The sequence below is a fragment of the Tetrao urogallus genome (assembly GCF_951394365.1).
Source record: "Tetrao urogallus genome assembly, chromosome: 8".
Taxonomy (NCBI): Eukaryota; Metazoa; Chordata; class Aves; order Galliformes; family Phasianidae; genus Tetrao; species Tetrao urogallus.
The window spans coordinates 20,371,804-20,384,971 of NC_136821.1; the positions used below are offsets into that span (position 1 = coordinate 20,371,804).

The following is a 13,168-nucleotide window of genomic DNA, read 5'->3' on the forward strand; positions in this document are numbered from 1 at the left end:
CTGACAGCCATTCAGCCTAGCAGTAGAGCAAGCGTGTCATTTTGGCAGTGAAACAGCACCAAGCAGAAGCTCTGAAGTGCTAAGCACATTTTAGTATCTCTGCTCGGTCCCAAGGGAACTTCCATGGCTGGCCAGGTTTTAGCAATTAAGATGCTTTCCAGTCCCAGCCCAGGCAGTGAATAGTTTCCATTTGATGTTCATCCTTGCTGATTTAATTCAATAAGGCGACCAGCAAATACAGCTAATGTTCCAATAATGCAGACTAGCATAAATATTACGAGGAGAAGATGATCGAGCACCATTGCAACAAACTTCCACTCATCAGCCGCCTGAAGAAGAAAGAAAGGAGACAGTAAGATTTATGCAGAGCTGTATTTGTTACGAATATGATTGGGCCAGAGCACATTTCCACCCTGTAACTCTGCTCTAAGGACCAACACGTCCCATCCCTAATCTCCCTCTACTTTTGCCTTCGGTGCACCACAAGTGGAAGAAGCTGCTGGAATCCATCTAGAGTAGACTGCTAATCGGGAGTGCTTTGAGGTGACTTGTAAGCAAAGGCAATGCCGTGACAGCCTTCAGAAGCCACGGCCTTTGGTTTATTTTGGGAATGCGACTTCTGAAATCCTCTGAAAGTGATATCAGTAAAGTCTAGATGACACAAACAGCTGGCTCCACTTCCGATGGGAGCACTTGCCAGTAACCGAAGACCCTCCTTGTATGTGCAGAAGGAAGCAGAGCCCAGAGGCACTGAAACCATGCCAGCCCTGCTGAAGGTAGCACTTGATCTGCAGAGGAGCCACCGGGAACATGAGACTCCAACCGGAGCCGTTTACACGCTGCTGGAACGTGGCCACAGGAACAAACACTGTGGTGTAAATTCTGCCTGGGTGAAGGAGAGGCCAGATTATTGTCCCACAGAGGTCCCTCCCCACCTGCAGCCTGTCACCACTGGGCATCCGCTGCTAAACAGCAATAAGAAAGGTGAAGAACTGATCCTGAGTTATCCATTTAAAAGCTGTGCGAGCTGCAAAAATTGAAATGAAAGAGGGGGTTAATTGCACTGAACGTGCTCAGAGGAGGCAGAGCTAGGCTTTCCTGTGGAAAACTGCCATATGTGACTCTGCACGCATTTATCCTTCCTTTGACTTGTAATGTGGAAAAAGTCAGTAATCACAGCAACTCATGATGTGTTGTCTCACTTGCAGGGACTGCTTGTAGCATACATGGATTGACACAAATCCTTGTCAAAACTGGAATTATTATCTGCAAGTCACACTTCGGGTTTCTCAAATAAAACTATGTTTGAATTCTGCTGCTGTGCTACCTTCTGGCTTTTCAAAAGCAAGGAAGGCCACTTATCCCTGTGGGAAGATGCCCAAGCAGGGGACAGGAGGAATGTGTTATGGAATTGCTTACAGTTCTGGTTACAATTCTGGTTACAGTTCTGCTTACAAACTGCTTTGCTACTCGTGTGCCATCTCTGTGGCTTCACACGCCCTGTTAAGAAAACCACTTTTCTTTCTCCTTGTTTTCAAACTGAGATTCATTTACCACCTGTGACAATTATCTGTTACTCCTTAATGACCACACCACAGGCAGGAGACTGTCCCCTGCTAAAGCCAAAACAAGATTTGGAGTGTTTTTGTGATGCCTGGGTAACTGTGAAAAAGAAAAAAAATAAATTAAAAAAAAAAAATGTAGCAGTATGAGAGCAAGAAATGAATCATGCACAAAGAATGCCTTACATTACTGGATTCTTGGTCTGACTTCATCGTTTCCGCAATGTATTTGATTCCCTCTATAGCGTTTTTCACATCTGGATTTTTGGTAAGTGGGGAGTAGAAATTGACAGGCACAGGACCTTGCTTCCCGGAAATTTCAGAAATATCAATATCTTCTGCAAAAATTTTCTTGTCTAGTTTATCCCTGGATGGTCGTTTCATTGTAGAGAAAAACATGATGTTTGGGATTGTGTCAATAAAGATCTGGAAAAAAAGAGAGGCAGAAGAGGAATACTCCTGTTTGGAGGGGCTGCTGTGCAGATGCAGCTCTGCAATAAACAGAGGGGAGCTACGCCAGTCGCAGATAACTTCCTCTCCTGGACTCACTAGAAATTCCACTTTGGAGTATGTCATGCCACGTGCCACATTTACACCGTGCTTTTGTCTGCCTCATGTCCTGGGGCAGGCAGGGTCACCCCATGGCCTGCCTTGTGCTCTCCAAAAGCAGCTTTGCCTATCCGTGTATTCTATACATACAAATCAGGGCTGTACCACCACTGGTCAGGTTCACACTGCTGCCAGCTGACTGAGCCCATCCAGCTTGGGACACACACCCTAGGGGCCTGGTTTAGGCAACACAGTTTGAGGGGTGTCTCTTAGCTGCTTTTGCTTGACTTTGCTATTACTATGCAATTTGCATGACCTGAAGGACCTGTCCCCTGGCAGGCAGAAGTGTCCTAGAGTCACAGAGATCATTAGACCAATAAGATCACTTGAGCCCAACTGACTTACTTTCCTCTCCCTATACCATCAGCTGCCCCTGTATTGCCTCATCCATTCCCTGCAAGGCTCTATCCAGTGGGCAGTTTTGTCACATAAAGGAGCAGCCAGGCTCTTGGATGTCCCGATCCCTGTGTTCCCTGTGTTGGATGAGGCCCTGGGCAGCCTGATTTGGTGAGAGGCAACCCTACCCATGTCAGGGGATTGGAGCTCAATGATCCTTAAAGTCCCATCCAACCTAAGAAATTCTATGACAGAATTCTATGATTCCTTAATTCTTGCTGACCTTGAGGAGAAAATCCGCCAACAAAACACACACTGCTCTGTGGAAAAGAAGAAACACAAAGCCTTGGAGCTCACCTTCCTGACCCAGTGTGGCATGGTGTGAGTGCTGGGAGAGCGGTGGTGGGTGTTGATGACGATGACAGTGATAATGATGGAAGCGATGACAAACACCATGGTAAACAACATGTATTTGCCTATCAGAGGCACTGCACTGGAGGTAGAAGGAATCAGCTCCACGATGACCAGCAGGAACACAGTCAGTGACAGCAAGACAGAGATGCTGAGGGTCATTTTCTCACCTGCAATGCAAAAAGAAGACAACATCACTGGGTATGTAGATATTATTCAGTGCTTAGTAAGTTTGAGAAGCTTGCTTGTGGATGATGGCTATTCACACACATGTGCTTTTCATGAATCCAGAATGCTCCTATTTTACTAGCTCCCAAAACAGTACTGAATCTGGCCAGACCTGAGCCCCTCACATACCACCAACACCTGCACTGGCGTAGAAATCACCAGGTACAACTGGACTGACATACAGGTGGTGTGTGCAAAAAGCTTCTTTGCCAGGAGCACCCCGTGGACTGTGGGATTTGATTGATGAGGTGCATGCACCTGGTTAATGACTCCATAGCCTCTTGGGGCTAGCTGCCTCAGCACAACGTGAGCTGACAAAATGTGCATCTGGCGCCAGGGATCAGCTTTCAGTAGGTAGGGCATCAGAACTGAACCAGAAGGCAGAGAGTTTTTTTCCTATCTGCTTCAACTTCATGTAAAGTTCTCCACCAAAAATCTGTGAATCGGAGGTCTTCCACAGAAGAGGTTCAATGCAATTAAGCAGGGTGAAAAGCTGATGCCAATGTAAAATGAATAAAGCATAAGAAATGGTTGCAGGGAGCACAAGCTTTCTGCAACAGAGCTGCTCAGCAGAGATGAAGCACGCCAGAAGAGGCCAGAATTACTCTGTGTCAGTGAGCTCACAAGTGTGCACTAACCACAAGGTCTCTGCTCCAACACAGTGTGCTCAGGTACTGTTTGACATCCGAACATTTTGGGCTGAGGGACAAAATCAGAACATCAGCTAGCCAAGTCTTTGCTCTGCATTAGTCAACTGGATAGTTAACCAGTGTTTTCCATGGGAAATCCACCCAATTTGTCTACGTGAATAGTTTCAGTTTAATTTGCAGAATGTTTAGAGCTGTCGTTTTGAGCTGAAGCACCAGTTTAGCACATGCGGGCCTTCAAGTTGGCTGCTGACTGCAAGCACTCCAAATTTCTCCAGAACTTGTTAGAAGAGCAATTTCTATGGCAGTAGAATGACTAACCTCACATACCTGAATCTGTGGGTAGATAAAAAACAAACCCTGTCAAAAAGGAGAAGAGCAGGCAGGGGATGATGACGTTGACGATGAAGTAGAGCGGCAGGCGCTGCATAAGGAAGTGGTACGTGATGTCCAGGTAGGGAGTGTCGGGGCAGCAGGCGTAGTAAACCCAGTGCTTCCAGCCACGGTAGTCCTTCATCACCCACTCACCACTCTCCATGAAGTTACTCAGATCAGGGCGATCGCTCTCCTGACAGCAAATAAACACAACACCACAGACCAACGCATTATTCATACTAGACATTCTGAACAAACTCACATGGTGTGGTCTCTCAGGAACAGAATTTCCAATCACTGACGTGCTTTGTGCGTTTTTGTGACTTGAACATCCATTCTTATGTAATTTTTCCTTACATCATCCTTTGAGCCAGGTTCAACTAAATATTTTACAGAAGGAGTTAGGGATACTCTGCTAACAGGAAAGACCACTTAAATACAGATGGAAGACATACCTAAGAGGCAGAAAGTAAGAAAAGTCATGAGCAGAGAAAAATCACCCCCACACAACAAGGAAAACAAAAGCAGAATGGGCACCACCAGAAACAGTGGCATAAGGTTGTAAAAAGGATAGGCAGGCAAAATGTTTGGGGAAGAAGAAGCATGGGAAGTAAGTGTAAGTGGAATTTTACAAGTCAAACTGGGCAATTTTGTACGACACTTACAAATGGAGCTTTTACATTATACTGGTAGTATCTTGTTCTTCAGTCAAACCAAGATTATATTCCCTTTTAAACCAGAGAAGTGCCTAAAAACATACCCAAGTCTCTGCTGCTTTTTCCAGTTACCAAATTATTGCTTACCGGGTTGATAACCACCATTGTACCATCATACGTCCACGTTCCCAGCTTCATGCTACAGTTCTGCTGATCAAATGGGAAGTATGTGACTATAATTTCACAATAACTTTTAAAGATAGCAGGAGGTGTCCAGGTGATCTTTCCCGTGTGTTCCAGAAGGACCTTGGTGTATTTAACAATGGCAAAATCACCGTCTGCACTGCGGAAGGAAGAAGGATGGTTGCAGCTGCCTGGTGGCCTGAGGGCAGCCAGGCTGAGCAGGCAAAGCAGCCACTGCCCAGGCTCTGGTCCCACTGGCTCTGCTCCCTGCTGCTTACTTGTTGTAAAGGACAAGATCTGGGCGCCAGATGTCATCTGATGGGATGCGGATTTGTTTCACGCCACCATAGTCATCTGGGTTCCACTTCAGGTTGATGTCTGTCCATTGCTGCAAAGGGAGGATTGCAGCTGCTGAGAACTTCTTCCAGTGCTACTTGACACTTTCTAGGGACACTTGCCTCCTTGCTTTGTGCAGAAAAGTATCAACACATCCTATTTGGCCCTCCAGCTCATTTTTGTTCTCACACTAAATTAAATACCAGTTTAAGACACTCAATCCAATTGGTCCAGGGTGCCCCAAAAGTAGCTCACACCTGGCTGTCCCTATTAATTTGAGTGGGAAGAATGGGTAGCAATATTTAGGGTTACCTGCTTCAGGCGTACGTTGGTTGTTACAATCTGATTTACTTCATCCTTGAAAGGAAAAAAACAAAGAGAAAGGAAACACAAGAAGCAAGCATTGGGATTAAAGGAGGAGAACGATGATATTTGGCGATAGCATGCAAAGCAGCAGCTCTGCCTGCCCACTGCCTACCACATTGATGAGCTGAATGAGCTGCAGCCCGACAGTGACGACGACGACATCGCGGTGATTCTCCACAGGGCGCACCACCTTGTTGTAGTCCCGGAACAGGTCGTCGACCAGGCGCGTCTCGTGCTCATAGCACAGGGCCGGCCCGGCTGTGTGCAACAAAATGCCATCAGTAGGAGGGGTGGGATGCACCACGGGGCTGTCGCAGGGACATGCTGCACATAGGCAGACCTGCGGCCAGCCGGATCCTGCTCTCTGCAAAGCCCCCTTGTCATTCATGCTTCCCTCCCCATGCTGTGAGAGCAGCATGGGCGGCCAGGCCAGGTTTTGTGCTATGCTTCATTAGCCCAACCAAAGCCCCTCACCCTGCTGCCTTCTGATGGCTGGGCAGGAGTTCAGTTCACTTCTGGGATTTAGTGAAAAGGGTCTAGCATCATAGAACAAAGTCATTATTCTTCTAAAGAACGATTTACAGAGAATCATCCTGGTACAACACAACCAGCTGCAAAACAACCGTGTGTCCTTGTCAACACACAGCTGATGAGATTTTGCACGTCAAGCCACATTTGACAGAGCCTCCCACACATCTTGAAATAAATTTTGAACAAGTGTAAACGGCACATGGCATAAAGATGGCAAACATGAAAACAAAACTCCTCACTGCAAAGTATCTGGTGGCTGAAATTAGAAATATTGTAGCTGCTCCCAGATCACACCTTCATACTAACACCCATGCAAAGCCCTTGTCCCACACCCGCGGGGAGGACCCAGCCCAAGGGGGTTGCCAAAATGCGCCGCTTACCTGCGGAGAAGATCAGGAGCAGCACACGGCAGAGCTCCATCACCTGAGCCCGCTCCTCTCAGCACCGCCGTGCCGGGGCGCACACAGCGCCTTTAAGGTCGGCCCGGGGGAGGGAGGGGGAGCACGACTGCCCAGGGATTGCCTTACACCACCTGTTCCAGCCATGACAGCTGAGGGCCGCCGCATCGGCTGTGGAATGGCAGCACAATGCGTTGCACCGCTCAGATGGCTCCTAATGGTCACCAAAAGCCATTTTTTTTCTGAGCGGCACTGTGAGTTGTGGTTAAAAAAAAAAACCCACACAGCAGACATCCCTAGCTGGGAACAAGGCTACACATCACTCTGTGACTGGAGCAGCTTGCCCAGTTTGGGATTTCCTTTTTCCCAGGGCAAACAGATCGGCTGCTGCTCCTGCTGCACCCTGACCACATACCGGCTGTGTGCGGGCATTGGGATGCTGTTACCTCTGCTTCATGGGTGGAATTCTGGAGCAGCGAATAAATACATTCAAGAGATATCCATCACCTAGAATCTCCTGGGGTGCTTATGAGGCACAGGGTAGAGCCCCTGTCTTGAGAGCTGCAAGCTAACCTTAATAATTGCAGTGAAAGGGAGAACATTCCCATAGATGCCTCTGGACTTACTGAGCTGTGCAAAGGCAAAGGGTAGGGAAATGAGACTGTCTTCCATGGCAGAGCAGGTGCACAAATCCATGATCTCCTGAGTGCTGCTCATAGTTCTGGTCAAAGGGTGGTATGGAAAAGACACAGGAGAAAACAACAAAGACCATGCGAGGTGTGAGTACAGCCTTTAAACCTAGAGGAGAAGCCAGAGAGAGAAAGGGCTTCGGTGGCATCTGTAAAATAGACTGGAGAAGGGCAGAAGGCAGTTGGGTGAATGAGTCTCGTTCTGTTACATACAGCACGGAGCTCTGCCAAAAAACCCCATAGCCACAAGCCACGGGGGCTGCAATCATGTCCTAGGGAGCACTGCACAGCCCATTCTTCTGCACTTCCCTCATATTTTCTCTGGAGATGGGCTGCTGCCTGGCTGCCTGGCCATACCCACCACACACAGTGACCTGAGCATCCCTTTTCAGAAAGCATTCCCACATAAAGCTTTCCCAGCTTCGCCTCTGGGTGACACCAGCTGTATTTGTATTTCTCAGAGCTGTCCTCTGTGCTGCCTGCCAGCTGCTCCGTGATGGATGCCTTAATTTTCTTTTTTATGTGTATTTTGTTCTTAAATCCCTCCCCCTCTCACACTCCCTCCCACTAACCAACACCCAGCCTGCATGCTTACATTTTACCCTCACATCAAACCTCCCCATGGCTGCAGCCTTGCGTTCCACCTGCGGCTCCCATTGTCCCTGATCCCATTGCGGAGGGCGATGTGCAGCTGCTGCAGGCACGGCAGCACCGCCAGCAATGCGCCGGCCCATGGGCACCCTGCCACAAGCCTGCAGGCCACAGTGGGGGATGTGGGGCTGAGGTTAATCTAAAGAATACCAATCATCTTCTGTAACTCCATCAGCACCAGTGGCCCGGCTTCTGGTATCACTCGCATCCCACATCATACAGTGGTTCTCCCAAGTGGGACCGCAGGCAGCACTTACCCTAAGGGACATCTCCAGGTGTTCACACTTACAGGTTTGAACACACTATTTTAAAAAAAGGTTTGGCTCTCTGCTGGAGTAACTGCGGGGCAGACTGTTACTTCCAGCTCTACACAAAGCAGGCAGCTTGCTTAGCTCCTGTGAGGGGCATCACGTTTTGGCCATGTGCTGGACTTCAGAGCTTTCCTTCAGATGCTTTGGAGAAGCCCCACCACATAGCTGGGATTAAGGGGAGCTGGTGGTGTTAGCAGTGTGTTTCATTGGTTACCTTCACCTATTCAGTCCAGAAGGAATAGTTATATTCCCTCAGCTCTGTTAGGACACGAGCTCTCCGGAGTGCTGACCCACAAGGAGACCACTGGCACAGCCTTTGCACACTGTCACTGCTGGCGTGCCCCACAGATACTCCCCATGCAGCCAGGATAAGATCTGCCACTTGCAAATGCCTCCAAGACCCCATGGGAGCCCCATGGCACCTAGCATGGCAGCAAGTCTTTCATGGCCAGCATTAACTGAGCAAACACACAGAGGTGAGTTTATTTTTCTTCTAGTTCTGAAACTACAGAGTGGCAAAGCACACACAGCAGTGCTCTGCAAAGCATCCATCTCACCTCAGGAAGCACTGCTGACTGCCCAGAGGCCCCAGTGAGCTCTGCTCGGTCCCACAGCCCCGCTGCCCTGTCAGTGTGCCCCAGCAGCTGCTGACTGCATGCCAGAACATGCACTCCTATCACTCGCCTTGCGAGCTCTGCCAGCGCATGTACCGTGTTTTCTTGGTAATTAATAGAAAATGCTGACTTCCTGCAGTCCCTGTTGTGCACCTCTCACCTGCCATGCTTTAGGTTGATTTTGCCCCCTTGCAGGCTGGAAGATCTCTGACACATTTGTTTGCTTCATTGGCCAACAGCGAGCTTACAAGTTGTAACCGAGGAAGCAGAAAAACCAACACCATGTCTTCAACTGAAGAAACACTCGCAAGGCCACAACTAACGCATTAAAATAACAACAGCAAGGTGCTGGGATACAGCTGCAGCCAGCACGGCTCTGTGGCCCAGCAGCCCGTCCAGGTGGAACTGAGCGCCGGGCTGCACAGTCTGTGATGTGGCACTTGGGAACATGGGTTAGTGGGCATGGTGGGGTGTGCCGGTGGTTGGACTAGATGATCTCAGTGGTCCTTTCCAACTGTCATGATTATGTGATTCTATAAGCAACGCAGGAGCAAACGCAGCACAGGAGAAACTGGAATTGAAATAAAGAGCTCCAGCTGAACCAGTCCAAACAACAGCTATTTCTCAAATTAGCCCCGTTATGAAGTTCATCTCCTTGGCAGACCACAGCCACATCTATGCGGAGGTGTCACAGAGCATTGTGTTTTAAAGGCCACAGCCTGTGTTCCCACCTGGGAACACACAAAGCCTGGGCAATGCCTGCAGCACCTACAGAGCCCACCAACCCACACCGCCTTCACTGAGGCAGGAGGGCACCCCTCAGGGCCGCCTGCTGCTCTTCCAGCAAACCGCAGCAGGTCGCGTTTAGCCGGGCCGAGGCTGGCTGTTAAAGTTGCCCAGGACTGAAGGAGACTCAGGTGCAGGTGTCACAGCAGAACAGCTTTGTTCTTAATTAACACTATCAGTAAACCAACGTGACAGCTTCGGAGCAAGGCCAGATCCACTGCCAGCACTGCAGATGGAATGAAGGACTGTGTGGGGGGATTCCCTCCCACCAGAAGGAGAGCAGCAGGCCCCAGCACCCTGCAGGCCCACGGCTGCTTCCCCTGGCTGTGCTAAGACCTGGGTTCAGCAAGCAATCCTTCCAGCAGGCCTTGTGGTATGCCACCAAATGAATATTCATCCAAAAAAATGCATCATGTTAATAGTTGGGCAATTCTGTTTGCATTTCTGACGCAGCACTAAAGCATGGAAAAAGAGGCAAAAGCTCTACATTCAAATTGTAAAATTCGTAGCAAGGAAGAAAAAATAAAATCACAGACAACGCAGTGCTTGGAAATGAATCCTGGTTGGCTGCCAAGCTTTTTTTTTTCCAAGCAATACTTAATTGCCTCAGGAAATACATTAATCAAGGGGTCCCAGAATCCCAAGAATCATTTTCCACAATCCACCGAGGCGGAGCAATACAGACCTGGGCAATACAAGGAGCTGCGTGCGTCCTTGAGACGCAACGCTTACGGGAGGAATAGGAAAGGATACCAACCAAAAGCTCTTAAACTCCTCGAGCAGCTTATTGACATCACACTTGGGAGAGCTCCGATAAGAACAAACGACACTCTGACCGCAGAGCCAGCAGTAGGAATTAGGGCAGCTCATGAATCCTGCTGTCAAACTGAAGCACAGAAGGTGGCACAAGGAGTGCTGTGCAGGGAGCAGCCCAGGCCAGCACAAGGATGCTGTCAGCACCACGGCTCTGCAGCGGGTGCCAGCACTCCTGGCCCCAGCTAGAGCAGCCAGGAGCCTGATGTCCCTGCAGGAGGTGCTGCCAGCACATCCCAGCCTAGCTGCCCATGTCCCCTTGCTGGCACTTCTTGGCCATAAGCCGCTGTTCTCATCAAGGGGCAGAATACGGGGAGCTCTTTCCTCACATGGCTTGCTCAGCAATCATTTTTACCCACAATGTGTTTCCTAAACCTCCATTCTCATACATTACATAAGCTTTCCAGGTCTGATCTGCAGTTGCTAAGCAGTAATTTTGCATGACTAAAAAAGCAAATCATGATTGCTAGGTTCACTTCATGTTTTTTTTTCCCCTTGTTACAACATAATTGTAGCTATAATACAAACACCACAGAATGCCCATCGCAGGGAAAACCAGACTGAGAACAGAGCAAGTACACCAGAGCTGCTTTCTAGGAGCCTTTACCTCCCCCTTAGCCATTGCAGGAAGCAGAAGCTTGGTATAGCACAAACCCATATGCAGTATGTTTTCCATTCTGCCAGGTAATGTAGCAAAGCCAAGCTTCTATCTCAATGCCACAGGCATGAACAAACTCTGTGTGGACAGATCTTCAATCAACAGATTTTTCACCAGGGCTCCCAGCCACACCCCATGCACTGTCCTAAGTACGTGCTTCCCCAACAATTCCTGTATTTAATTTTTTTAAGACAGTAACTCCCTGTCTCAATCACTTGGTAAGAATTAACTTGATCTTGCTTTATCTTCTCTGAAAGATTTGCTTTCCCCTAGACATCACTCAGGTCCCCTGACCACCGCTTCCCCTTCCCCTTCAGAAGGCCCAGAATGGTCTCCCTCTGCTCCCAGCTGTGCTCTCTGCCTGCTGAGTGCCACTGGAGCAGCTCCAACACGGCCACACGGGTATTAGCTGTAGGCATGTCCTGCAGCAGTGGGAACCCCCAGCTCAACTCACCAGCTACAGAGAATGCCGCAGGAGCCTCTGTCAAACCTCTCTACCAGCACTCCCCATGCACTCATCTGCACGCACACCACCTTCACCTTCTTCCTTCCAGGAGAGCTGCTCACAACCTTCCCCTCCCTTTCTGCCTGGGCACAGGAGGGAAGTATGTGATGCAGGGAGGCAGCTGACTGCTCACAAAAGAGAGCAGCTGGTTGCAATTCTAAGGTGTTCCTACCTCCTCCTCCTAGCTGCCTGAGTGGAGGGCTGGGTGAAGTCCCAGGTAGCCTCACCTGGCTGCTCTCTTTCAGAGCAGGTAGCAGAGAAGGTGCCCAAGCAAAGCACCCTAGTTTTAGCATCTCATTATGTCTTCCTTCCCCACAGGTCCCTGTCTACATAACCCAAAGACTGATCTCTTCCTCCTACTGCCCTTTTACTGCTAGCCCTTCAAGCTGGGACGTCTGCCATTTTCCTGGGAGCTGCCATTTCACAGCACCTTCAATGTGAAGCCCGTGTTCTGGGATGTATTTGCATTCAACCTTCAGTGGTGTGTACATCTTGTCAGGGCATCTACAACTGTATAGAGTGGCAAACCACAGCGCCAATTTGCGTACAGGCCATTACAGCAGTGTATGTAACCTATGAAGTAGGAGATGACTTGATGGCACTTGGTTTATTTCAGAACTTTAAAGTGCTCCTGAGAAGTATCCTAGCCAATGCAGACAGAAATTTTCAAATAAAATATAAAGAGAAACTCGTTGGATCCTTAGCAAAGCGCCAGGCTCCAAAGCATTTAGAGCAGCCGTCTCATCAGAAACACCAATGCTCTGTGCTGCTGCTTTGAATTCAGAGGCTCTTTGGAGGAATAGTTGATAAGAATGAAACAAACAGTATTTCTGAAACACGCTCACAAAGTACAAAGAAATAACTTTAGAGTTCTAAAGGCAAAATTTAATAAATTAATATATGCATGCCAGATAAAAATACAAAATTACAATTGAAACAGCAATAATAATAAAGGAACACTGCTCAGCATTGCAGATTTCACTGCAACCACCATAAACATAATGGAGGATTACTTAAAAAGTACACATTTTGTTTCTGTTAAAAACAAATTACTGTATGATGAAAAAAACCTGAAAGAAACCCAAGAAGAAATCAGCCAAAACAGTGGCAGAGAACGATATGAAATGCCAATAAACTGCCAGAGGCTCCATTTCACAGAAGTCGGCCCTCTTTTTAGTATCAGAAACCAATTACATAGAACATAAAAGCAAATTCACAACAGGTTTACACTGAGAAACATGCTGAATTACAACCACAAACTATCCAGAACAAAGATGCCGCACCAGGTCCGCTGCTTTCTTCATGGAATGATTCTCACCAGAGCAGGGAGAACAGGGAGCAGATCATGCAATAGCTGTAGGCGTCTCGTTTTTTATTTTCACATGATAAACACCCAGGATTACTAGTACTGGAAAGTATGTGTTAACCTTTTTCAACATCAGCTGAATGGCACTACAGAAATGACAAAGAGTTCCTTCATTTTTATCCTCAATACATCGAAAG

General features: G+C 48.2%; 1 protein-coding gene across 1 annotated transcript; it reads right to left on the reverse strand.

The window, feature by feature from the left end:
* Window positions 1-197: 197 nt before the first annotated feature.
* On the reverse strand, window positions 198-6,660 carry CHRNA1 (cholinergic receptor nicotinic alpha 1 subunit; the record flags this gene model as incomplete). The annotated part of the gene is made up of 9 exons (XM_079538934.1): window positions 198-329; window positions 1,749-1,988; window positions 2,865-3,088; window positions 4,124-4,361; window positions 4,972-5,167; window positions 5,286-5,395; window positions 5,656-5,700; window positions 5,822-5,967; window positions 6,621-6,660. The coding sequence occupies 9 exons, from the start codon at window positions 6,658-6,660 to the stop codon at window positions 198-200; spliced, it is 1,371 nt and encodes a 456-aa protein (XP_079395060.1).
* Between the last annotated feature and the right edge of the window lie 6,508 nt (window positions 6,661-13,168).